General features: G+C 45.5%; 1 protein-coding gene across 6 annotated transcripts in view; it reads left to right on the top strand.

The window, feature by feature from the left end:
* Positions 1–27,274, top strand: part of LOC141089038 (dual specificity protein phosphatase CDC14C-like) — a 134,668-nt gene that overhangs the window by 65,095 nt on the left and 42,299 nt on the right. For 5 of the 6 annotated variants that reach the window (XM_073575302.1, XM_073575305.1, XM_073575303.1 and 2 more), the window contains exons 2-6: positions 18,839–18,929; positions 19,428–19,503; positions 24,897–24,989; positions 25,241–25,317; positions 26,047–26,113. In XM_073575302.1, the coding sequence (XP_073431403.1) occupies positions 18,839–18,929; positions 19,428–19,503; positions 24,897–24,989; positions 25,241–25,317; positions 26,047–26,113 (404 nt within the window). Of the gene's footprint in view, positions 1–1,380; positions 1,511–18,838; positions 18,930–19,427; positions 19,504–24,896; positions 24,990–25,240; positions 25,318–26,046; positions 26,114–27,274 lie in introns of those variants that run through there. The other variant, XM_073575307.1, reaches the window with a different exon arrangement.

Below are 27,274 nucleotides of genomic sequence, written 5' to 3'. Positions count from 1 at the left end.
GTGCTCAACCCTGCTGCACATGCATAGAGCCATATCGCCTATGGGGCAGGGGGTGACAGGTGGATAATCTCTATTGCAGTCTATGGAGTGGATGTGATAAGCCACATAGCACAGGGGGAGCATGGTGGGGGGCTTAACCCTTACCTCTCCTGCACAGGACATACAACAGCACAAGGGGCGGTAAAGGTTAACCCTCACATACAAAGGTGAGGAGGCAGCAGAGTACATGGTGGGGCAGAAGTGCAGTATGAGGAGCACATAGAATACAGTTGTTCTCACAAGTTTACATACCCCGGCAGAATTTTTGCTTTCTTGGCCTTTTTCAGAGAATATGAATGATAACACCAAAACTTTTTCTCCACTCATGGTTAGTTATTAGAGTGAAGCCATTTATTGTCAAACTACTGTGTTTTCTCTTTTGAAATCATAATGACAACCCAAAACATCCAAATGACCCTGACCAAAAGTTCACATACCCTGGTGATTTTGGCCTGATAACATGCACAGAAGTTGACACAAATGGGTTGAATGGCTACTAAAGGTAACATCCTCTCCTGTGACAAATGCCAGGAAAATTGTTCGGAATGCAAAGAAAAACCCACAAATAACATCAGCTGAAATGCTGGAGTCTCTGAAAACTAACGGTGTGGCTGTTTCAAGATTCACAATAAGGAGGCACCTGAAGAAAAATGGGCTGCACACTCCCTAATAGAGTACCAGAAATAGAACTGTATTAGGCCATGTGCACACATTGCGGATTGTGCTGTGGATCGGCAGCGTTTCAGGCTCTGGGGGTCCGCAGCAGTTTCTGCTGCGTTGTACAGTACCATTGTTTTCAATGGTAAAATGAAAAAAACAGCGCACATGCTGCAGATTTTTCCACGCAGATTTGCTGCGGGTTCAAATCCGCAGCATGTCAATTCTTTGTTCGGAATCCGCAGCGGTTTCACACCTTCTCCATTGTAAAGGTGTGAAACTGCAGGGCTAATCTGCAGGTAAGCCGCATGTCTTTTTACCTGCGGATTTTTCCAAATCCATGCGGAAAAATCCGCAGCACCTAGAACTACGTGTGCACATAGCCTTAGGGGGGGCACAGGTTCTTCATGGGGTAGAGGCAGAGGCATATCCGGGGGGGGCAGCAGGGGCATTTGCCCTGGCGCAGCCGGCAGAGGGACGCAGTCGGGCTGCCTATTGCGGTGGTCCGCAGTGTTTCCCCCTAGCCGGGGAGTCGGCTGTTCTGTCGGTGCAGAGAAGATGCTGCACGCAGGTTCCCAGGGACAAGACTGACACCTCACAAGACACAAGCGCAGCTGCTGTCCCGGAGCCCTCCCACCCATGTGATGGATCACATGAGCGTGCCATCATCACAGGTCCTTCATGCTATGCTAGTGCTACTCGGATCTAGCATTAATAACAGCTATGTGTGGCCTTACTGTCCCCTATAACACCCCACAGTCAGCAGCAGGGAGTCCAGGGGGGGCAGCCACCGATGGATTTTCCACTGTTCAGTGTGAGTATTGGGTGAGCAGGCAGGTTCCAGGGCGCTGCTCTGGGCAGAGTGTTCAGTGGTTAACCCTGGAACATGGCTGCAGTTATAAGGGAGAACTGCTTGTGATTCGTAAATCTTCCTACCGCACGTAAGCACACACACCTGCTGCATGCAGTCTCACATGCTGCTTTACTATACACAGACTTTACAGGGACGAGTATTGGGGTGTGTCAGGATGTGGTTTTATTAGCAGTTTTTGGAGAGGAGTTCTCCAAAATCCTCCTCAATAAGTCCTCATAAAATTGGAGCTTCTGCTCAGTGTCTATGTGCACATGGAGGTTTTGGAGCAGAAGCTGAATAGAAACTCATCAAATCCTCCTCATAATGCCGGGATCACACTGCCACGTGTGATGCGAGAAACTCGCACGAGTCTCTTGCATCAACACCCGGCACTGCCGCCGGCACTAAGGACCGGAGCTGCGGTCCTATGTATTTCTATGCAGCTGCGGTCCTATGTATTTCTATGCAGCCGCGGTCCTATGTATTTCTATGCAGCTGCGGTCCTATGTATTTCTATGCAGCTGCGGTCCTATGTATTTCTATGCAGCTGCGGTCCTATGTATTTCTATGCAGCTGCGGTCCTATGTATTTCTATGCAGCTGCGGTCCTATGTATTTCTATGCAGCTGCGGTCCTATGTATTTCTATGCAGCTGCGGTCCTATGTATTTCTATGCAGCCGCGGTCCTATGTATTTCTTTGCAGCCGCAGCTCCGGTCCTATGTATTTCTATGCAGCTGCGGTCCTATGTATTTCTATGCATCCGCAGCTCCGGTCCTATGTATTTCTATGCAGCTGCGGTCCTATGTATTTCTATGCAGCTGCGGTCCTATGTATTTCTATGCAGCTGCGGTCCTATGTATTTCTATGCAGCTGCGGTCCTATGTATTTCTATGCAGCTGCGGTCCTATGTATTTCTATGCAGCTGCGGTCCTATGTATTTCTATGCAGCTGCGGTCCTATGTATTTCTATGCAGCCGCGGTCCTATGTATTTCTTTGCAGCCGCAGCTCCGGTCCTATGTATTTCTATGCAGCTGCGGTCCTATGTATTTCTATGCATCCGCAGCTCCGGTCCTATGTATTTCTATGCAGCTGCGGTCCTATGTATTTCTATGCAGCTGCGGTCCTATGTATTTCTATGCAGCTGCGGTCCTATGTATTTCTATGCAGCTGCGGTCCTATGTATTTCTATGCAGCTGCGGTCCTATGTATTTCTATGCAGCCGCAGCTGCGGTCCTATGTATTAATATGCAGCCGCGGTCCTATGTATTTCTATGCAGCCACAGCTGCGGTCCTATGTATTTCTATGCAGCTGCGGTCCTATGTATTTCTATGCAGCCGCAGCTGCGGTCCTATGTATTAATATGCAGCCGCGGTCCTATGTATTTCTATGCAGCCGCAGCTGCGGTCCTATGTATTTCTATGCAGCTGCGGTCCTATGTATTTCTATGCAGCTGCGGTCCTATGTATTTCTATGCAGCTGCGGTCCTATGTATTTCTATGCAGCTGCGGTCCTATGTATTTCTATGCAGCCGCGGTCCTATGTATTTCTATGCAGCCGCGGTCCTATGTATTTCTATGCAGCCGCGGTCCTATGTATTTCTATGCAGCCGCGGTCCTATGTATTTCTATGCAGCCGCGGTCCTATGTATTTCTATGCAGCCGCGGTCCTATGTATTTCTATGCAGCCGCGGTCCTATGTATTTCTATGCAGCCGCGGTCCTATGTATTTCTATGCAGCCGCGGTCCTATGTATTTCTATGCAGCCGCGGTCCTATGTATTTCTATGCAGCTGCGGTCCTATGTATTTCTATGCAGCTGCGGTCCTATGTATTTCTATGCAGCCGCGGTCCTATGTATTTCTATGCAGCCGCGGTCCTATGTATTTCTATGCAGCCGCGGTCCTATGTATTTCTATGCAGCCGCGGTCCTATGTATTTCTATGCAGCTGCGGTCCTATGTATTTCTATGCAGCTGCAGTCCTATGTATTTCTATGCAGCCACAGCTGCGGTCCTATGTATTTCTATGCAGCTGCGGTCCTATGTATTTCTATGCAGCTGCGGTCCTATGTATTTCTATGCAGCTGCGGTCCTTTGTATTTCTATGCAGCTGCAGTCCTATGTATTTCTATGCAGCTGCGGTCCTATGTATTTCTATGCAGCTGCGGTCCTATGTATTTCTATGCAGCCGCGGTCCTATGTATTTATATGCAGCTGCGGTCCTATGTATTTCTATGCAGCTGCAGTCCTATGTATTTCTATGCAGCCGCAGCTCCGGTCCTATGTATTTCTATGCAGCTGCGGTCCTATGTATTTCTATGCAGCCGCGGTCCTATGTATTTCTATGCAGCCGCGGTCCTATGTATTTCTATGCAGCTGCGGTCCTATGTATTTCTATGCAGCTGCGGTCCTATGTATTTCTATGCAGCTGCAGTCCTATGTATTTCTATGCAGCCACAGCTGCGGTCCTATGTATTTCTATGCAGCTGCGGTCCTATGTATTTCTATGCAGCTGCGGTCCTATGTATTTCTATGCAGCTGCGGTCCTATGTATTTCTATGCAGCTGCGGTCCTATGTATTTCTATGCAGCTGCAGTCCTATGTATTTCTATGCAGCCGCAGCTGCGGTCCTATGTATTTCTATGCAGCTGCGGTCCTATGTATTTCTATGCAGCTGCGGTCCTATGTATTTCTATGCAGCTGCGGTCCTATGTATTTCTATGCAGCCGCGGTCCTATGTATTTCTATGCAGCCGCGGTCCTATGTATTTCTATGCAGCTGCGGTCCTATGTATTTCTATGCAGCCGCGGTCCTATGTATTTCTATGCAGCTGCGGTCCTATGTATTTCTGTGCAGCCGCAGCTGCGGTCCTATGTATTTCTTTGCAGCCGCAGCTCCGGTCCTATGTATTTCTATGCAGCTGCGGTCCTATGTATTTCTATGCATCCGCAGCTCCGGTCCTATGTATTTCTATGCAGCTGCGGTCCTATGTATTTCTATGCAGCTGCGGTCCTATGTATTTCTATGCAGCTGCGGTCCTATGTATTTCTATGCAGCTGCGGTCCTATGTATTTCTATGCAGCTGCGGTCCTATGTATTTCTATGCAGCTGCGGTCCTATGTATTTCTATGCAGCTGCGGTCCTATGTATTTCTATGCAGCTGCGGTCCTATGTATTTCTATGCAGCTGCGGTCCTATGTATTTCTATGCAGCTGCGGTCCTATGTATTTCTATGCAGCTGCGGTCCTATGTATTTCTATGCAGCTGCGGTCCTATGTATTTCTATGCAGCTGCGGTCCTATGTATTTCTATGCAGCTGCGGTCCTATGTATTTCTATGCAGCCGCAGCTGCGGTCCTATGTATTAATATGCAGCCGCGGTCCTATGTATTTCTATGCAGCCGCAGCTGCGGTCCTATGTATTTCTATGCAGCTGCGGTCCTATGTATTTCTATGCAGCCGCAGCTGCGGTCCTATGTATTAATATGCAGCCGCGGTCCTATGTATTTCTATGCAGCCACAGCTGCGGTCCTATGTATTTCTATGCAGCTGCGGTCCTATGTATTTCTATGCAGCCGCAGCTGCGGTCCTATGTATTTCTATGCAGCCGCGGTCCTATGTATTTCTATGCAGCTGCGGTCCTATGTATTTCTATGCAGCTGCGGTCCTATGTATTTCTATGCAGCTGCGGTCCTATGTATTTCTATGCAGCTGCGGTCCTATGTATTTCTATGCAGCTGCGGTCCTATGTATTTCTATGCAGCTGCGGTCCTATGTATTTCTATGCAGCCGCGGTCCTATGTATTTCTATGCAGCCGCGGTCCTATGTATTTCTATGCAGCCGCAGCTGCGGTCCTATGTATTTCTATGCAGCTGCGGTCCTATGTATTTCTATGCAGCTGCGGTCCTATGTATTTCTATGCAGCTGCGGTCCTATGTATTTCTATGCAGCTGCGGTCCTATGTATTTCTATGCAGCTCCGGTCCTATGTATTTCTATGCAGCCGCAGCTCCGGTCCTATGTATTTCTATGCAGCCGCAGCTCCGGTCCTATGTATTTCTATGCAGCCGCAGCTCCGGTCCTATGTATTTCTATGCAGCCGCGGTCCTATGTATTTCTATGCAGCCGCGGTCCTATGTATTTCTATGCAGCTGCGGTCCTATGTATTTCTATGCAGCCGCAGCTGCGGTCCTATGTATTTCTATGCAGCCGCAGCTCCGGTCCTATGTATTTCTTTGCAGCCGCAGCTCCGGTCCTATGTATTTCTATGCAGCTGCGGTCCTATGTATTTCTATGCATCCGCAGCTCCGGTCCTATGTATTTCTATGCAGCTGCGGTCCTATGTATTTCTATGCAGCTGCGGTCCTATGTATTTCTATGCAGCTGCGGTCCTATGTATTTCTATGCAGCTGCGGTCCTATGTATTTCTATGCAGCTGCGGTCCTATGTATTTCTATGCAGCTGCGGTCCTATGTATTTCTATGCAGCTGCGGTCCTATGTATTTCTATGCAGCTGCGGTCCTATGTATTTCTATGCAGCTGCGGTCCTATGTATTTCTATGCAGCTGCGGTCCTATGTATTTCTATGCAGCTGCGGTCCTATGTATTTCTATGCAGCTGCGGTCCTATGTATTTCTATGCAGCTGCGGTCCTATGTATTTCTATGCAGCTGCGGTCCTATGTATTTCTATGCAGCTGCGGTCCTATGTATTTCTATGCAGCTGCGGTCCTATGTATTTCTATGCAGCTGCGGTCCTATGTATTTCTATGCAGCTGCGGTCCTATGTATTAATATGCAGCCGCGGTCCTATGTATTTCTATGCAGCCGCAGCTGCGGTCCTATGTATTTCTATGCAGCTGCGGTCCTATGTATTTCTATGCAGCCGCAGCTGCGGTCCTATGTATTAATATGCAGCTGCGGTCCTATGTATTTCTATGCAGCCGCAGCTGCGGTCCTATGTATTAATATGCAGCCGCGGTCCTATGTATTTCTATGCAGCCACAGCTGCGGTCCTATGTATTTCTATGCAGCCGCAGCTGCGGTCCTATGTATTTCTATGCAGCTGCGGTCCTATGTATTTCTATGCAGCTGCGGTCCTATGTATTTCTATGCAGCCGCAGTCCTATGTATTTCTATGCAGCCGCAGTCCTATGTATTTCTATGCAGCTGCGGTCCTATGTATTTCTATGCAGCCGCAGCCGCGGTCCTATGTATTTCTATGCAGCCGCGGTCCTATGTATTTCTATGCAGCCGCGGTCCTATGTATTTCTATGCAGCCGCGGTCCTATGTATTTCTATGCAGCCGCGGTCCTATGTATTTCTATGCAGCTGCGGTCCTCTGTATTTCTATGCAGCCGCAGCTGCGGTCCTATGTATTTCTATGCAGCTCCGGTCCTATGTATTTCTATGCAGCTGCGGTCCTATGTATTTCTATTCAGCCGCGGTCCTATGTATTTCTATGCAGCCGCGGTCCTATGTATTTCTATGCAGCCGCAGCTGCGGTCCTATGTATTTCTATGCAGCTGCGGTCCTATGTATTTCTATGCAGCTGCGGTCCTATGTATTTCTATGCAGCTGCGGTCCTATGTATTTCTATGCAGCTGCGGTCCTATGTATTTCTATGCAGCCGCGGTCCTATGTATTTCTATGCAGCCGCGGTCCTATGTATTTCTATGCTGCCGCGGTCCTATGTATTTCTATGCAGCTGCGGTCCTATGTATTTCTATGCAGCTGCGGTCCTATGTATTTCTATGCAGCCACAGCTGCGGTCCTATGTATTTCTATGCAGCTGCGGTCCTATGTATTTCTATGCAGCTGCGGTCCTATGTATTTCTATGCAGCTGCGGTCCTATGTATTTCTATGCAGCTGCGGTCCTATGTATTTCTATGCAGCTGCGGTCCTATGTATTTCTATGCAGCCGCGGTCCTATGTATTTCTATGCAGCTGCAGTCCTATGTATTTCTATGCAGCCGCAGCTCCGGTCCTATGTATTTCTATGCAGCTGCGGTCCTATGTATTTCTATGCAGCCGCGGTCCTATGTATTTCTATGCAGCTGCGGTCCTATGTATTTCTATGCAGCTGCGGTCCTATGTATTTCTATGCAGCTGCGGTCCTATGTATTTCTATGCAGCTGCAGTCCTATGTATTTCTATGCAGCCGCAGCTCCGGTCCTATGTATTTCTATGCAGCTGCGGTCCTATGTATTTCTATGCAGCCGCGGTCCTATGTATTTCTATGCAGCCGCGGTCCTATGTATTTCTATGCAGCCGCGGTCCTATGTATTTCTATGCAGCTGCGGTCCTATGTATTTCTATGCAGCTGCAGTCCTATGTATTTCTATGCAGCCGCAGCTGCGGTCCTATGTATTTCTATGCAGCTGCGGTCCTATGTATTTCTATGCAGCTGCGGTCCTATGTATTTCTATGCAGCTGCGGTCCTATGTATTTCTATGCAGCTGCGGTCCTATGTATTTCTATGCAGCCGCGGTCCTATGTATTTCTATGCAGCTGCGGTCCTATGTATTTCTGTGCAGCCGCAGCTGCGGTCCTATGTATTTCTTTGCAGCCGCAGCTCCGGTCCTATGTATTTCTATGCAGCTGCGGTCCTATGTATTTCTATGCATCCGCAGCTCCGGTCCTATGTATTTCTATGCAGCTCCGGTCCTATGTATTTCTATGCAGCTGCGGTCCTATGTATTTCTATGCAGCTGCGGTCCTATGTATTTCTATGCAGCTGCGGTCCTATGTATTTCTATGCAGCTGCGGTCCTATGTATTTCTATGCAGCTGCGGTCCTATGTATTTCTATGCAGCTGCGGTCCTATGTATTTCTATGCAGCTGCGGTCCTATGTATTTCTATGCAGCTGCGGTCCTATGTATTTCTATGCAGCTGCGGTCCTATGTATTTCTATGCAGCTGCGGTCCTATGTATTTCTATGCAGCTGCGGTCCTATGTATTTCTATGCAGCCGCAGCTGCGGTCCTATGTATTAATATGCAGCCGCGGTCCTATGTATTTCTATGCAGCCACAGCTGCGGTCCTATGTATTTCTATGCAGCCGCAGCTGCGGTCCTATGTATTTCTATGCAGCCGCGGTCCTATGTATTTCTATGCAGCTGCGGTCCTATGTATTTCTATGCAGCCACAGCTGCGGTCCTATGTATTTCTATGCAGCTGCGGTCCTATGTATTTCTATGCAGCTGCGGTCCTATGTATTTCTATGCAGCCGCAGTCCTATGTATTTCTATGCAGCCGCAGTCCTATGTATTTCTATGCAGCTGCGGTCCTATGTATTTCTATGCAGCTGCGGTCCTATGTATTTCTATGCAGCCGCAGCTGCGGTCCTATGTATTGCTATGCAGCCGCATCTGCGGTCCTATGTATTGCTATGCAGCCGCATCTGCGGTCCTATGTATTTCTATGCAGCTGCGGCTGCGGTCCTATGTATTTCTATGCAGCTGCGGCTGCGGTCCTATGTACTTCTATGCAGCTGCGGTCCTATGTATTTCTATGCAGCTGCGGTCCTATGTATTTCTATGCAGCTGCGGTCCTATTTATTTCTATGCAGCCGCGGTCCTATGTATTTCTATGCAGCCGCGGTCCTATGTATTTCTATGCAGCCGCGGTCCTATGTATTTCTATGCAGCCGCGGTCCTATGTATTTCTATGCAGCCGCGGTCCTATGTATTTCTATGCAGCCGCGGTCCTATGTATTTCTATGCAGCCGCGGTCCTATGTATTTCTATGCAGCCGCGGTCCTATGTATTTCTATGCAGCCGCGGTCCTATGTATTTCTATGCAGCCGCAGCTCCGGTCCTATGTATTTCTATGCAGCCGCAGCTCCGGTCCTATGTATTTCTATGCAGCCGCAGCTCCGGTCCTATGTATTTCTATGCAGCCGCAGCTCCGGTCCTATGTATTTCTATGCAGCCGCAGCTCCGGTCCTATGTATTTCTATGCAGCCGCAGCTCCGGTCCTATGTATTTCTATGCAGCTCCGGTCCTATGTATTTCTATGCAGCCGCAGCTCCGGTCCTATGTATTTCTATGCAGCCGCAGCTCCGGTCCTATGTATTTCTATGCAGCCGCAGCTGCAGTCCTATGTATTTCTATGCAGCTGCGGTCCTATGTATTTCTATGCAGCTGCGGTCCTATGTATTTCTATGCAGCCGCGGTCCTATGTATTTCTATGCAGCCGCGGTCCTATGTATTTCTATGCAGCCGCGGTCCTATGTATTTCTATGCAGCTGCGGTCCTATGTATTTCTATGCAGCTGCGGTCCTATGTATTTCTATGCAGCTGCAGTCCTATGTATTTCTATGCAGCCGCAGCTGCGGTCCTATGTATTTCTATGCAGCTGCGGTCCTATGTATTTCTATGCAGCCGCAGCTCCGGTCCTATGTATTTCTATGCAGCCGCAGCTCCGGTCCTATGTATTTCTATGCAGCCGCAGCTCCGGTCCTATGTATTTCTATGCAGCCGCAGCTCCGGTCCTATGTATTTCTATGCAGCCGCAGCTCCGGTCCTATGTATTTCTATGCAGCCGCGGCTCCGGTCCTATGTATTTCTATGCAGCCGCGGCTGCGGTCCTATGTATTTCTATGCAGCCGCGGCTGCGGTCCTATGTATTTCTATGCAGCCGCGGCTGCGGTCCTATGTATTTCTATGCAGCCGCGGCTGCGGTCCTATGTATTTCTATGCAGCCGCGGCTGCGGTCCTATGTATTTCTATGCAGCCGCGGCTGCGGTCCTATGTATTTCTATGCAGCCGCGGCTGCGGTCCTATGTATTTCTATGCAGCCGCGGCTGCGGTCCTATGTATTTCTATGCAGCCGCGGCTGCGGTCCTATGTATTTCTATGCAGCCGCGGCTGCGGTCCTATGTATTTCTATGCAGCTGCGGCTGCGGTCCTATGTATTTCTATGCAGCTGCGGCCGCGGTCCTATGTATTTCTATGCAGCTGCGGTCCTATGTATTTCTATGCAGCCGCAGCTGCGGTCCTATGTATTGCTATGCAGCCGCAGCTGCGGTCCTATGTATTTCTATGCAGCCGCAGCTGCGGTCCTATGTATTGCTATGCAGCCGCAGCTGCGGTCCTATGTATTTCTTTGCAGCCGCGGCTGCGGTCCTATGTATTTCTATGCAGCTGCGGCCGCGGTCCTATGTATTTCTATGCAGCTGCGGCCGCGGTCCTATGTATTTCTATGCAGCTGCGGTCCTATGTATTTCTATGCAGCCGCGGTCCTGTGTATTTCTATGCAGCCGCAGCTGCGGTCCTGAGTGTCGGGTGCAGCGCCGGGTGTTGATGCGAGAGACTTGTGCGAGTTTCTCGCATCACACGTGGCTGTATGATCCCGACCTAAATGCAATACTCTTCCAAAACTTGGAGCTTCTGCTCAGTGTTTATGGGCATATGGAGTTTTTTTGGGGAAGTTTTGGAGTAGAAACTGAAACTCTTGAAATCCTCATAAAAAATAAAAAGCTCAAACAGTTTATAAACTGGGTGCCAGAAAGCCTAGATACACCTCTGGGTAGAGGGGCCTCTCCCCCTAGATCTACCCTGAATTAACCCTGCCTGTCCAGAGGTTGGCACCCTAATGTGTCCCAACACTGGTAGTTGACAGTAAAGTAACTAGATAGTGTATAGTCTGGACTGTTGACCTATACATAGATATGGTGAGGGTCCACTCTCGCCAAAAGGAGTGTGTCTGTGAGTGTTTATATATAATATATTAGCGGGTATATTAGGTTAAATTCCAATAGACACCCCAGATAGTTAAGGGTTCATCTAATCCCAGTTCCATGTGACAAAAGGTAGCTATGTCGTGTTAGACTACCAAGAGATTTAAAAATCTGAGATTGACTATTAAATATGAGAACACCAAAACGATACACAGTGAAGGAAATAAGTATTTGATCCCTTGCTGATTTTGTAAGTTTGCCCACTGACAAAGACATGAACAGTCTAATATTTTAAGGGTAGGTTAATGTTAACATTGAGAGATAGACTATCAAAAAGAAAATCACATTGTATAAATTTATTTGCATTTTGCAGTGAGAAATTAGTATTTGACCCCGTACCAACCATTAAGGGTATGTGCAGACGTTCAGTAGTGGGCAGCGCTTTGGACGCAGCACATATCCGCTGCCGGCTTTTGAACGCAGGTGATTCCACATGTGTTCACTGAACCGTGCAGAATCGCCACACCCAGTACATTAGGTGAAACTTATCTTGCAGAGACTCGTGTCTTCGCAAGATAAATAGACATGCTGCGGTCTGGAAGAATGCGCCACATGTCCGTCTCCGCATGGAAGCCACGGGTGTCGGAGCACTCATAGTGGACATGGGATTTCATGAAATCCCATCCACTATGCTGTAACATCTGGCCACTGTGGGTTGGCCGCTGCGGATGTACACAGCATCCAACCCGCAGCGTTTACTGACCGTAGAAACATACCCTAAGTTCTGGCTCCTGCAGACCAGTTAGATGCTCCTAATCAAGCCTATTGCCTCCATTAACCCCTTCATGACCCAGCCTATTTTGACCTTAATGACCTGGCCATTTTTGGCAATTCTGACCAGTGTCCCTTTATGAGGTAATAACTCATGAACGCTTCAACGGATCCTAGCGATTCTGAGATTTGTTTTTTCGTGACATATTGGGCTTCATGTTAGTGGTAAATTTAGTTCGATAATGTTTGCATTTATTTGTGAAAAAAAAAAAACGGAAATTTGGCGAAAATTTCGCAATTTTCACATTTTGAATTTTTATTCCGTTAAACCAGAGTGTTATGTGACACAAAATAGTTAATAAATAACATTTCCCACATGTCTACTTTACATCAGCACAATTTTTGGAGACAAAATTTTTTTTTGTTGGGAAGTTATAAGGGTTAATGATTGACCGGCGATTTCTTATTTTTACAACAAAATTTACAAAACCATATTTTTTTTTTTAGGGACCACCTCATATTTCAAGTCACTTCGAGGGGTCTATATGGCAGAAAATACCCAAAAGTGACACCATTCTAAAAACTGCACCCCTCAAGCTACTCAAAACTACATTCAAGAAGATTATTAACCCTTCAGGTGCTTCACAGCAACTAAAGCAATGTGGAAGGAAAAAATGGACATTTTAATTTTCCCAACAAAAATTTTCTTTTAGCATCAATTTTTTCATTTTCACATGGGTAACAGGATAAAATGGATCTTAAAATTTGTTGGGCAATTTCTCCTGAGTACACCAATACCTCACATGTGGTTATAAACCACTGTTTGGGCGCACGGCAGGGCCCGGAAGGGAAGGAGCGCCATTTGACTTTTTGAATGGAAATATGCTGGAATATTTAACGGTTGCCATGTCGAGTCTGGAGAGGTCCCTGTGTGCCTAAACATTGGAGCTCCCCCACAAGTGACCCCATTTTGGAAACTAGACCCTCCAAGGAACTTATCTAGATGCATAGTGAGCACTTTCAACCCCCAGGTGCTTCACAAATTGATCCGTAAAAATAAAAAGACTTTTTTCACAAAAATTTTCTTTTAGCCTCAGGTTTTTCATTTTCACATGGGCAATGGGATAAAATGGATCCTAAAATTTGTTGGGCAATTTCTCCTGAGTGCACCGATACCTCATATGTGGTCATAAACCACTGTTTGGGCACACGGCAGGGTCCGGAAGGGAAGGAGCACCATTTGACTTTTTGAATGGAAAATTAGCTCCAATCGTTAGTGGACACCATGTCGTGTTTGGAGAGCCCCTGTGTACCTAAACATTGGAGCTCCCCCACAAGTGACCCCATTTTGGAAACTAGACCCCACAAGTAACTTATCTAGATGTGTGGTGAGCACTTTTAACCCCCAAGTGTTTCACAGAAGTTTATGACGCAGAGCAGTGAAAATAAAAAAATTATTTTTTTTCCTCAAAAATGATTTTTTAGCCCGCTATTTTTTATTTTCACAAGGCTAACAGGAGAAATTGGTCCACTAAAGTTGTTGCGCAATTTGTCCTGAATACACCGATACCCCATATGTGGGGGGAAACCACTGTTTGGGCGCACGGCAGGGCTCAGAAGGGAAGGAGCGCCATTTGACTTTTTGAATGGAAAATTAGCTCCAATCGCTAGCGGACACCATGTCTTGTTTGGAGAGGCCCTGTCTGCCTACACTTTGGAGCTCCCCCACAAATGACCCCATTTTGGAAACTAGACCCCCTAAGGAACTTATCTAGATGCATAGTGAGCACTTTGAACCCCCAGGTGCTTTACAGAAGTGTATAACGCAGAGCTGTGAAAATAAAAAATCCTTTTTTTTTTTTTTTCCTCAAAAAATGATTTTTTAGCCCGCAATTTTTTATTTTCACAAGGTTAACAGAATAAATTCGACCCCAAAAGTTGTTGTCCAGTTTGTCTTGAGTATGCTGGTACCCCATATGTGGGGGGGACCACTGTTTGGGCACACATCGGGGCTCGGAAGGGAAGTAGTGACGTTTTGAAATACCGACTTGATGTAATGGTCTGCAAGCATCATGTTACATTTGCAGAGCCCCTGATGTGCCTAAACAGTGGAAACCCCCCACAAGTGACCGCATTTTGGAAACTAGACCCCCCCCCCCCCCCAAGGAACTTATCTAGATGTGTGATGAGCACTTTGAACCCCCAAGTGCTTCACAGACGTTTATAACTCAGAGCTGTGAAAATAAAAAAATCATTTTTTTTTTTTCACAAAAATCATTTTTTTAGCCCCCAATTTTTTGTTCCCAAGGGTAACAGGAGAAATTAGACCCCCAAAGTTGTTGTGCAATTTTTCCTGAGTACGCTGATACCCCATTTGTTGGGGTAAACCACTGTTTGGGCACACGTCGGGGCTCGGAATGGAGGGAGTGCTGTTTGACATTTTGAACGCAAAATTGGCTGGAATAAACCGTGGCGCCATGTCACATTCGGAGACCCCGTGATGTGCCTAAACAGTCGAAACTCCTCAATTCCAACTCTAACCCCAACACACCCCTAACCCAACCCTAATCCCAACTCTAACCCTAACCCTAATGCCAACCCCAACCCACCCCTGACCCTAATTCCACCCCTAACCCAAAATCACCCCTAACCGGAAAAAAAATATTTTTTTTATTTTATTATTTGCGCCTGGCTATGGGGGTGATAAAAGGGGGGTGTATTTACTTTTTTTTTTTTTTTTTTTTCATTTTGATCACTGTGAAAGTTTATCACAGTGATCAAAATGAATGGGCTGCCGGCAAATTCATGGGCACCGCCATCTTGGACAATGGCAGGCGCACTGCGCATGCGCCCGCCATTTTGCAAGATGGTGGCGCCCATGATCTGGACGGCGGGACACCACACCGGGAGCACCAGCAGGACATCGGAGGTGCCGGGGGGCAATCGGAAGGTGGAAGGGGGAGCAGATGATGATGACGGCGGCGACCGATCGCCACCATCCATCGGTGGCGGGGGCCGATCGGCCCCGCCACTCGATGTCGGGTGTCGGTGTCCAGCCATGTCCGATGCTATATGCAGCATCGGCAATGGCTGGATTGTAATATTTCACCAAATTTCATTGGTGAAATATTACAAATCGCTCTGATTGGCTGTTTCACTTTTAACAGCCAATCAGAGCAATTGTAGGCACGTGGGGGCTAAGCCACGCCCCCTGAGATTAACCCATGAGTGTCCTCTGTGTGCGGGTTGGGTGACCTTTCAGTGACCCCGGTCACCCGACCCGCAGGGGGGCTATTTATAGCATGACGCCTAAGGGGGCGTCATGGGTCGTTTGGGCACGACTTTTCATGACGCCAACGTAGGCGTCATGGGTCATGAAGGGGTTAAAGACAGCTGTCTTACATAGTTACCTTTATAAAAGACTCCTGACCACAGACTCAGTCAGACTCTAACCTCTACAACATGGGCAAGACCAAAGAGCTTTATAACGATGTCAGGGAAAAGATCATATACCTGCACAAAGCTGGAATGGGCTACAAAACCATAACTTAGACGCTGGGTGAGAAGGAGACAACTGTTGGTGCAATAGTAAGAAAATGGAAGAAATACAAAATGACTGTCGCTCAACATCGATCTGGGGCACCGTGCAAAATCTCACCTTGTGGGGTATCCTTGATCATGAGGAAGGTGAGAGATCAGCCTAAAACTATGCGGGGGGGAACTTGCTAATGATCTCAAGGCAACTGGGACCACAGTCACCAAGAAAACCATTGGTAACACATTACGCCGTGAAGGTTTAAAATCCTGCAGTGGCCGCAAGGTCCCCCTGCTCAAGAAGGCACATGTTCAGGCCCATCTGAAGTTTGCCAATGAACACCTGGATGATTCTTTGAGTGATTGGGAGAAGGTGCTGTGGTCAGCTGAGACAAAAATTGAGGTCAACTCGCCGTGTTTGGAGGAAGGGAAATGCTGCCTATGACCCAAAGAACATTGTCCCCACTGTCAAGCATGGAGGTGGAAACATTATGTTTTGGGGCTGTTTCTCTAAGGTCACAGGACTACTTCACCACATCAATGGGAGAATGCTTGGAGCCATGCACCGTAAAATCCTGAGTGACAACCTCCTTCCCTCTGCCAGGACATTAAAAATGGATATTCCAGCAAGACCCAAAACATACAGCCAAGGCAACAAAGGAGTGGCTTAAAAAGAAGAAAAAGAAGCACATTAAGGCCATGGAGTGGCCTAGCCAGTCTCCAGACCTTAATCCCATAGAAACCCTATAGAGGGAGTTGAAGCTCCAAGTTGTCAAGCGTCAGCCTCAAAATCTTAATGATTTAGAGATGATCTGCAAAGAGAAATTGGACCAAAATTCCTCCTGACATATGCGCAAACCTTATAATGAACTACAAAAAATGTCTGGCTGCTGTGCTTGCCAACATGTGTTTTGCCACCAAGTATTAAGTCTTGTTTGCCACAGGGATCAATGCTTATCTCACTGCAAAATGCAAATACATTTATAGAATTTATACAATGTGATTTTCTGGATTGTATTTTTGATATTCTATCTCTCAATGTTAAAATTAACCTACACTATAGACTTTTCATGGCTTTTTCAGTGGGCAAGCTTACAAAATCGGCAAGGGATCAAATAATTATTTCCTTCATTGTAATCACATCTATAAAAAGTGTACATGAGCTAGTAATACAGGTAAAACCTATAGTCAGTCAATACAGATAGGTTTTCAAGAGGTCCATTCACCGCGTTTTCCCCATTCCTTAGGCCCCGTTCACATATCACTGTCTCCGATACGTGTGGTGACAGTTTTCACATGTAGCGAAGACACTTGCACATGTAGACACATTCAAGTGAATGGGTCTGCACACAAGTCTGTGTTTATACCCTGTGGGCAAAACCACGGTGACATGTGTGGTTTTTATCAGCAGCACGGACCGCAAAACGTCATCAGTGTGACACATACCGACGCCTGGGAATCTGTGGTACTGTTCGCACTGATCCCCGGTGCAGGGTGCTCATGGTGAACTGCAATGTTCCCACTGAGGTCAGCGCAGTTCATGGTCCCGTTCTCGCTGCAGCCAGTCATTCTCCCCTGCTCTTCAGCATGAGTGGTCACTTCAGGCAGATGAGCAAATGTTGCACAAATGGATTATGGTGTGTCTCTCTCGATTCTTTCAACTTTGGACAGGTGAGGGATATTGGTTTTTTTTTTGGTTTTTTTTTTATTTTGGTTTGTTTACAGGGGACAATGGCTTCATGGGATTAGTTGTTATGGGGAGTATAATGTGATTTTTATTCTTTTTACACTCTATGTAGACAGCGGGGGCTGTCTACAACTCTCAACACTGTCCACTTCTCGCTCTGGGAGAGCAGGGCACAATGATGTGAGATGTGTTCAGCTCCTGAACAGTTTGAGCTGTGCTGCTTTTCTCAGGCGCTGGTACGTGTGATGCTGATATCTCTGGAAATATCAGGGCGTGTGAAGGAGGCCTTACTCTGGGTTCATTCTGCTAACAATGAGCACTCGGCGCCCTAGTGGCAATATAGATCATGGTGGGACACTATGTGCAGTTGTGACAGAATCCTTTTTTACATGTAGAATGCAGCAGAGCTCAAAAGCTATCCTGCCCACACTACCGCTTTGTGCACACGGTATATTGACAGTGTGCTGCTTATCAGAGGAGGGGGCGTGGTGGGACCACTTGGCATGAGGGCGCTAATCTCAATGACTTATCACTGCACAATGTATGGAAACCGCACACTGAATAATAAGGGAGATATCGCTGAAATCAGTGTCTCAGCCCCTATCTCGTGCTGCCCTCAGATTACATGGCAAATGCCTGCTCACAAATTCCCTTTAACTGTCCATTTTCCAAATGTAGCACTAGAACACCTTTGAATCTATTAAATCAATAATGATGTGAATTGGATTGAAGGGGTTGTCTGGGATTGATATATTGGCTAGGATAGTTCTTCAGTTTCAGATTGTTAGGTGTCATATATCAGGTACCCTCACTAATCAGCCGGACATATGCAATATATGGAGTGGCACACTGCTGCCCCCCGTGCATTGCTGGGTTGCTGCAGTCGAGTATTGCAGTTTCTCCCCTACAAGCGGACATTCCCTTTAAGTGGAAGTGCACTTATTTCATTTATAACATGTCTAACCTGAATAATCCGGCGTGTGTGCTCTTTACCTGAATGTGCCTTGTAGTGCGTGTGGTATTTGGGAGAGGGCTTGGGTGTGCCGTGTGATGGTTGGCGTTTCTGTGTGCACGCTGTTTTGTCCTTTGTTACATTACATTGTTCACCGAGTAAGAAATCCTCCACCTTCACATTGGGCATGTGTGGTATGTATCGCCCATTGTCCGCCACGTGGAGGCCTAGAACATGGAGTGTATCTGCAACTTAAGGCTGTGTGCACACGATGCGGATTGGGTGCAGATTCATCTGCGCGGATTTTGTAAAATCCGCAGGTGAAACCGCAGGTCAAAAGACCTGCGGATTGCTCTGCGGTTTTGCCCTGCGGTTTTTCATCTCCTCAATGGAGGAGATGGCAAACCGCAGCAAAATCCGCAGAAAGAATTGACATGTCAAATCTTTCTGCGGATTGAAAACCGCAGATAATCTGCGCGGAAAATTCCGCACCGTCTGCATTGTGGTTTTTGATTCCCATAGGGAATAATGGTACTGTACGCCGCAGCAAAAACTGCTGCGGGTCCGCAGCGGCCAAAACCGCTGCGGAACCGCAGCAAAGTCCGCAGCGTGTGCACACAGCCTTATGGTGCCATATAACCCGTATTTCCCTCTACTACTTTTCAGAGCGTCTTTACTTCGCCATTCTCTGCGACACACCGAAGACCAGTCCAAATACACATTATTTCTCCATCGACGGTGAGCTTCGCTATGAAAAGTAAGTAAACTGAGTGATACTGCGTTATGGGGACTGTTACACATCGTCATAAGCATCAGGAGCTTTGGCGGATTAAAGAGAATGCCAAACCAGTCACGTGGCAAAGTAGCCAAAGATCCGAATAAAACCCCGGCTCCTCACCGCACCTCACACGGGGTTGCCTCACCGTTTGGTTTGGGTTTTTTTTTTTCCCTCCAACCGCCAAGGTCCCCTCACCATTGGAGATACAATGAGAAGATCTCTGTAGCCGAGTGGCTGTGAGGTAGCTCTCCGCTTCAGGCACACTCAAGACTCGCCTCTTCCCCGCTCCTAGCTGTTGAAGGGGTATAGCAAACCCGCCATATGAAGTGGGCACGGCTATGTTGAATGGGTGTGGTCTGACGTATATATATTTTGGTCTCATCGGAACACCTCACCTTCCTCCATACACCTGGAGAACCTCTTGCGTGTCTTTTGGCAAGCTCAAAACTTCCTAGTGACTTCTGTTTTTCTTTTTAGCTTCTATGCTGACTTTGGACCGCTTAACCTGGCTATGCTGTACAAATACTGCTGCAAGTTAAATAAAAAATTGAAGGTGAGTTATGAAAGTGAGATGATAGCAGTGTGCCTTATAAAGGTTTTTTATTAGCTGGGTGTGAAGTAGCAGGCTTCTTGTTGAACTTGTGCTGTATAGTCTTGTGAGCTCACCTTATGGGTTGGTAAGCATCACACAGATGTAAAGAATTACATACTGTGGCACCAAGTCTAAAAGTTTTAGAAACTTTTATTTTTTTTCTTCTGCAGCTGTTTTGGGGGTAGATCAAGGGTGTCCTCATTGATTATAGCGTGCTGATCTGGGTATATAAATATAATTTTCACCAAATTTTTCATGTTGAACTGCGCAAACTAGTAGTGGCTACAAAGTAGAATTTTTTTTTTTCTTTTAATTTAGCCTCTGTTGCAGAGATATGAACAATCAAACTATTTGGCACTTAATGAGTTACATTTTCGTTACAGTGGGCGTTATCAGATAGTTTTCACTAGGGGGGGTGTGCATTTTTTTTTTTTTTTTGCACATGTTTGATGTCAACCAATCATAATCAGGCACACACAGGGGGGAAAAAAACACGCCTCCACAATGGCTTAGAATGGGTTCCTCAGTGTGTGAGATGTATAATGCCAGACATCCCTGATCTCTTGGTCTAAAGCCCCCGTCTCGCATAGCGAGATCGCTAGCGCGTCACCGATTTTGTGACGCAACAGCAATCTCGCTACATGTGATGCGTAGCGGCGACCGGCCCCCCTGCTGGATATCGCTGATCGTGCTGGAATGTCCTGGGCCATTTTTTTCACTGTCGGCATCCTGCTGGCCAGCATGCATCGCTGTGTTTGACACCGACGAGCGACCTCGTTTGCGACGCAGAACTCAGGGACGCAGGCTGGAATCATTCACAATAGCTGCTGTGTGACAAGGTACCAACGGTCGCCGAGGTCGTTATATGGATCGCCGGATCGTTGCTGCGTCGCTGAAGAGATCTGCTTGTTTGGCAGCTCACTAGCGACCATGTAGCAACGCACCAGTGATCCTTGCCAGATCGTATCGTTGTCGGGATCGCTGGTGCGTCGCTATGTGAAACGGGACCCTAACCTCCTGTAAGATTAGAAAGTGCTAGTAGTAGAGCTTGATTATTAACACATTTCAGATAAAACCACAGCAGTCAGTGAGGAGGGAGGGGCAGCATAGCTGAGTTTAAATGTGAAACATTAGCTCTTCTCCCCTCATAACACTGTCAGCTCTGCTGTACTGCCCCTGTCCCAACCCTGCTTGTCCGGAAACGTCGGTAATCATACTAATGTCTGTGGTGCTCATGGTAACTTGTCATCGCTCTGCAGTGTGATCAGGCTGTCTGTCATTTACATCTCGTACAGGAGTAACCGGTGTGAGAAGTAATGACATGCCTCCAGTGAAAACTCTCTGATCACGCCCACTTGGATTTAATGAAAATAAACTTATTAGGTTTGGGGAGTCTAAAAAACAAGGTTTGAGTTATCTGTACCCACTATATCTGGATGGTCATTTCTGTTCATTTGAACATTTAATATGAGAGTTTAATTTGAGTAATTCTGATCTCAAGTACCTACAAATGAGACACGCAGTAAGATCGCAGGAAAGCATATCTGAGTTTACTATTCTACCTCATACAATTTTCCCATGGAAAACGGGAAAAAATTTCAGTGTTGAAATATGCAAAGAAAAAAAAATTTCACAATTGTTTTGTTTTTTCCATGTCCACTATACAGTAAAACTCACCTGAAAGCATGATTCTCCAGTTCATATTTTTTTTTTTTTTTTTTGTGGTCTTTCATCTACGGTGAGTGATGAAAAACAAATTTGGGAATTTGTTAAGAAAACAACTTCTTTATGTCGCCATTTTCCGAGACCCGTAACATTTTAATTTTTTAGGATATGGAATTGGGTAAGGGCTTATTTTTTCCTTTGAGCTGACTTTTTTACTGGTACCATTTTGGGGTAGATAAAAATGTTTTGATCGCCACTTATTGCTTTTTGATTTTTATTTTTTTTTCATTACGCCATTTACCTATCTGATTAATTTAGTTTACATTTTGGCATATATCTATATATATATCTCTATCTATATCAAAAAAAGGGCAGCACTACCAAAATTAAATAGTTGGTGCAAAACCTATTCAGCAGTGTCCAAACAGCCAAATTAACAAAGGTAAAAAAAATAGGCAGCACTCAAATTAAATGTGAAAAAAAGTGGATACTTTACTGATCCTCCAGTGGCAACGTTTCAACGGTGACCAGTCTTTATCAAGCAATGTGCTCATAGTCAGTACAAACTTAAATAGTAGTAACACATGTGTATACAATTTCCATAATTAATCTGTTTTACATATTCAAAATGGCCATTGCCATAGTAACATTAACAAGTGCTCCATACAACATATGTGCATATGTCCGAAGATCTAGATTACAAAGTGCAACAGTGCATATACAGTGCTTAAAAAGACTCAGCTTGTCAATAAAAACGATCATGACACAACTTATGAAGGTACTAAGGCTTATATAGTTAAAAAAAAAAAAAATGGTATACTTTACTCATATATCCATGCAGCTCTCTGTCACTGCTGGCAATTAGCTGTGGTCAGTGTTGTTAGTTGCTGCCCAGCTCCAACATGTGACTCATCACTGCAAGGCCGATCATTGCAGGATGCCTGAGCATGCTCACTAGACATACTGTTCAGAACTGCCATTTTACTTCAGGGCGCCACAGCCCTTTTGCTGATTCCATGTAAATACATGTATTAGTGCCTGGGGTTGCGGATTTACACCTGGAATGGTCACAAACCCTAGAGGCACCCACCAAGGTGACAATATGGTTGTGTTGCTGTTTTTACAAGAGATAACAACCTCACACAGTCTCTCTTTACAGCATTACCCAATCCTGAATACCCTTTCACCACCAGAGGTCACTCTCTATGCAGTTATATATATATATATATATGTACACTCACTGGCCACTTTATTAGGTACACCATGCTAGTAACGGGTTGGACCCCCTTTTGCCTTCAGAACTGCCTCAATTCTTCGTGGCAGAGATTCAACAAGGTGCTGGAAGCATTCCTCAGAGATTTTGGACCATATTGACATGATGGCATCACACAGTTGGCGCAGATTTGTCGGCTGCACATCCCTGATGCGAATCTCCCGTTCCACCACATCCCAAAGATGCTCTATTGGATTGAGATCTGGTGACTGAGGAGGCCATTTGAGTACAGTAAACTCATTGTCATGTTCAAGAAACCAATCTGAGATGATTCGAGCTTTATGACATGGCGCATTATCCTGCTGAAAGTAGCCATCAGATGTTGGGTACATTGTGGTCATAAAGGGATGGACATGGTCAGCAACAATACTCAGGTAGGCTGTGGCGTTGCAACGATGCTCAATTGGTACCAAGGGGCCCAAAGAGTGCCCAGAAAAAATTCCCCACACCATGACACCACCACCACCAGCCTGAACCGTTGATACAAGGCAGGATGGATCCATGCTTTCATGTTGTTTACGCCAAATTCTGACCCTACCATCCGAATGTCGCAGCAGAAATCGAGACTCATCAGACCAGGCAACGTTTTTCCAATCTTCTACTGTCCAATTTCGATGAGCTTGTGCAAATTGTAGCCTCAGTTTCCTGTTCTTAGCTGAGAGGAGTGGTACCCAGTGTGGTCTTCTGCTGCTGTAGCCCATCTGCCTCAAAGTTCGACGCACTGTGCGTTCAGAGATGCTCTTCTGCCTACCTTGGTTGTAACGGGTGGCAATTTGAGTCACTGTTGCCTTTCTATCAGCTCGAACCAGTATGCCCATTCTCCTCTGACCTCTGGCATCAACAAGACATTTCCGGCCACAGAACTGCCGCTCACTGGATTTTTTTTCTTTTTCGGACCATTCTCTGTAAACCCTAGAGATGGTTGTGCGTGAAAATCCCAGTAGATCAGCAGTTTCTGAAATACTCAGACCAGCCCTTCTGGCACCAACAATCTTGCCACGTTCAAAGGCACTCAAATCACCTTTCTTCCCCATACTGATGCTCGGTTTGAACTGCAGGAGATTGTCTTGACCATGTCTACATGCCTAAATGCACTGAGTTGCCGCCATGTGATTGGCTGATTAGAAATTAAGTCTTAACACACAGTTGGACAGGTGTACCTAATAAAGTGGCCAGTGAGTGTATATATGTGTGTGTGTATGTATGTATGTATGTATATGTATATATATATATATATATATATATATATATAAAAATTTTATTGTATTTTTAATGGAGCAAAAGAGAGGTGATTTTGAAGCTTTTGAAACATTTTTTTTTGCCTGCGTTTTACTGGCTGTCATATGTCACGGGCACGCCAATGGGCTGGTAGAATGACAAGCCCCCTTGCCGACCCGTGTTAAATGCCGTTGACAGTGGGATTTAAGATGTTAACAGCTGCAGGCTCCACCTTTGACTGTTAGAGTTGCATGATGGCTGAGAAAGTCAGCCATAATATCCTGGGAAAGATGCGGGCTCTGTTTGCGAGCCTGCATGAAAGGCAGGGATCCGGCAAATGATCTACTGGTACATCATATGACCATAAGTTTTTAAAAGGGGTGTAATTCCTAAATTTGGGAAACAGTTGAAGGATTGGATTAAATGCCCAGCAGTAGTCTCTGAGGAGCTGGCGAATTATGTGATTTTTAATTTACTGGAACTTTAATGAATAAGTTGTTCTGTCAGTATATTTACTGTAAACAACAAAATAAAGCAGCACTCTGTAGCGCTATAGGATGCAAACATGAAATATGACATTTGAATTGCATTGCTGCAACAGAAAATATGAAAAATTGAGAATACTTGGCGCATAAATTGGCCAATTCATGTGTACCTGGCAGCCACGATAAGGTGATTCTCGTTGCTGGGACCTATCCTATGGGGACTCCTCTAATGGGCTGATAGCCTTCATTTATATGATAAGGTAGGATCTGCTGTGTTTAAACTGCCAGAAGCTGAGGGGTGGAGTGCTCAGTCTGTAGCACACCAGAAGGTAGAGCGCAGCGATTCTGTTTCGGGGACAGGGGGTAGGTGGGAGAAAATATAAACTGTTACTATTCATTTGAACATTGGTTAGTAGTATTGTTTTGTTTTTTTTCTTATAATTGCACATTTTCCCTTTAATGAAATATCTTGTTGGCCTTTTTAGCATCTGAATATTTTGCTACATAGAAGTTCCGACACAAATTAATGGCTGATTGCTCTTTTATTCTATAATATTCTGCTGTATAAAATGTAAAATTTCTATGGACTCTATTACCTTTTATATTTTTTCTCAATCAGTTAGGAAATGTTTTTTTTTTCTTTTTGAAAGATCTGTCCCATTATTTTATCTATATTTTTTTTTTTTTTTTTTTTTTTTTTTTTTTTTATTTAGGCCTTTTCTCTGACAAATAAGAAAATAGTCCATTACACCGTCTGTGACCCGAAAAAACTAGCCAATGCTGCCTTTTTAATAGGAAGTTATGCTGTAAGTACAAACTTTACACTTGCCCATTGTTTGGTGGTACGCGCAGAGATGACCTTCCATTGTAGTGACATAATAATATCATACTTATCTGAGCGCCTTATGCATAGTCCCGTCTAATGAGAAATGTGTACATTCATAAGACTGGTAAAATGACGAGTGCCTTCGTAGCATGCTTTATACAGCCCCCTGCCCGGTCTGAATTACATTATTGTGGTCCACATAATAATTAGTTCTGTAATTGTATTTCTCAGATCATTTACTTGAAGAAGCTCCCAGAAGAAGTGTACAGAATTTTGCAGATGGGAAATGTGACTTACCTTCCTTATAGGTAACCAGAATGTGATGCCTAAAGCCACCTCTTCTTAACAGCTAAAGTGACCATTCTTAAAATAAAGAAAAAACATATATTGCCTCCCAGATCGGGCCGGCTCCTCTGATGTCAGCGGTCCTGTAGTATACCAAACAGCGTCCATTGATCGGCTGCAGCCATCACTACAAAGTGGATGTCCACTCTGAAGGAGTGCAGCTGATCAACAGTCGCTTACCCAGCTTCTGCAGGCACGGGACACCAGACTGACCTTGGGAAAGGTCTGGGAGGTGCACTTTTTTTTTATTACTATGACCACTTTAGCGGTTCATAAAGTGTTTGTCCAATAGTGGCCACATATCATGAATTGTTAGAAGATGAGACCTCTGCGTTGGGAGGCTCTTTCACAGATTTGGGACTTTTAATTGGAGAACTCGCATGCAGTGTTAAAATGATGGACACTTTGACAGAACCTGGAAGACCCTATGATAAATCATGGGGGTCTGTAAAGCCTCATCAGTAAATACATTTGCCAGTGTTGTGGTTTCCCTTACAAAGTGAGGCCATGATACTGAGGCGACCGGAGCCAGAATTTGTTTCTACAGCTTACACATACTGCACAACCTATGGATATGATTGTATGGCGTTCTACCGGTCACTGGTGGTCTACATACTGGGTGGGTGGTCTTTACTGGCGCATGCATCTTGTACTGTAGCCTGTGTAGCTGTATTGATTGCTTTGTGTTCTAGGGATGCCTCGTTTGGTACCTGTAATTTCCATTTGACGCTTCTTGGCTGTTTCTATGCTGTGCACAAGGTGAGTTGTCAGTACATGATTAGTTTGGAGGAAGCGGGCAGCACCATACTAGTAGGGAATCCTAGCAATGAGGAGGAGGAAAAGAAACTGCTGGGACAGGCACATCCAAAATGTCATATTCAAGAAGCCAAAAAAGACAGCAGATGCAATTAAAAGCATGCACAAAACCAATGTGCCACAATGAGAATAACAGTTTAAGCTTACATAACGAGACCGGAGACCCACGGGAAATATCCAAGGAAAACCACCTGGAACTGTTTGGTAACCACGTGACCAACAAACGCAAAAAATAGAAGAAAATGCGTAAACCGTAATGGAAAAAATACCACCGCATCAAATATCACATGAGCAGTACCAGTAGTAAGAAAATGGGAATTAACATTGGATAAGTACCATTCCAGGGGAGAGGAGAAGGGAGTTAAATAAGTAAAATATTCCTGTGAAGGACAACGAAGTCCCTGTGCGTATCGACGAAATTCGGCTTCCTCAGGGGGTGCTATTTTCTTAAGTGGTACTTCTCGGATGATATTTTTTTCCTGTGCTGGTTTATTTTCAATCATTGTTATTTCATATAATATTTTCTTGTGTGTGTGTTTTTTTTTTTTTTACATGTTGGTCACATGTTTGCCTAACCGTTCCAAGTAGGTGTCCTTGGATATTGGCTCACTCCTGTGCGTGAGTTTTAGCCTGATATTCACATTGTGGCACCTTGGTCCTGTGTATGTTTTAATTTATCTGTAACTGGTATATTTTTGCATTACTGAATAAAAATATTACATTTTGGTATGTGCCGAGCATAGTTTTTCTTTTTCTCCTTCTTGTCAGAGTATGATGTTACGACTGCTGGATCAGAGACGGAAGTGACCAGAGGAACTTGTCACATTAGTTCTTACAATGGTCATTATATATAACATTTACTAATTTGTTAATTCACATTACACTATGGAAAACGCTTGGGTTTAATACGAATGATGCGATAAGTGTCATATTCCCCCTTTCCTCACCTGCACTCCTTCATTGTAGTTTAGAATTTGTGCAGTCCCCTCTCTACTGATGGTGGACTATTACACACATGTGGCGGAACTAGAGTCCGACGGGCCCTGGTGTAGAATTTTTGGGCCCAGCCCCAGCATATTGTTCAGATGTTTGGGCACTTGTAGC

Source organism: Dendrobates tinctorius, unplaced genomic scaffold (assembly GCF_039654945.1).
Source record: "Dendrobates tinctorius isolate UK_male_01 unplaced genomic scaffold, ASM3965494v1 ptg000044l, whole genome shotgun sequence".
NCBI lineage: Eukaryota > Metazoa > Chordata > Amphibia > Anura > Dendrobatidae > Dendrobates > Dendrobates tinctorius.
Note: the sequence above shows the minus strand (reverse complement) of the source record. Positions and strands in the feature narration are given on the sequence as shown.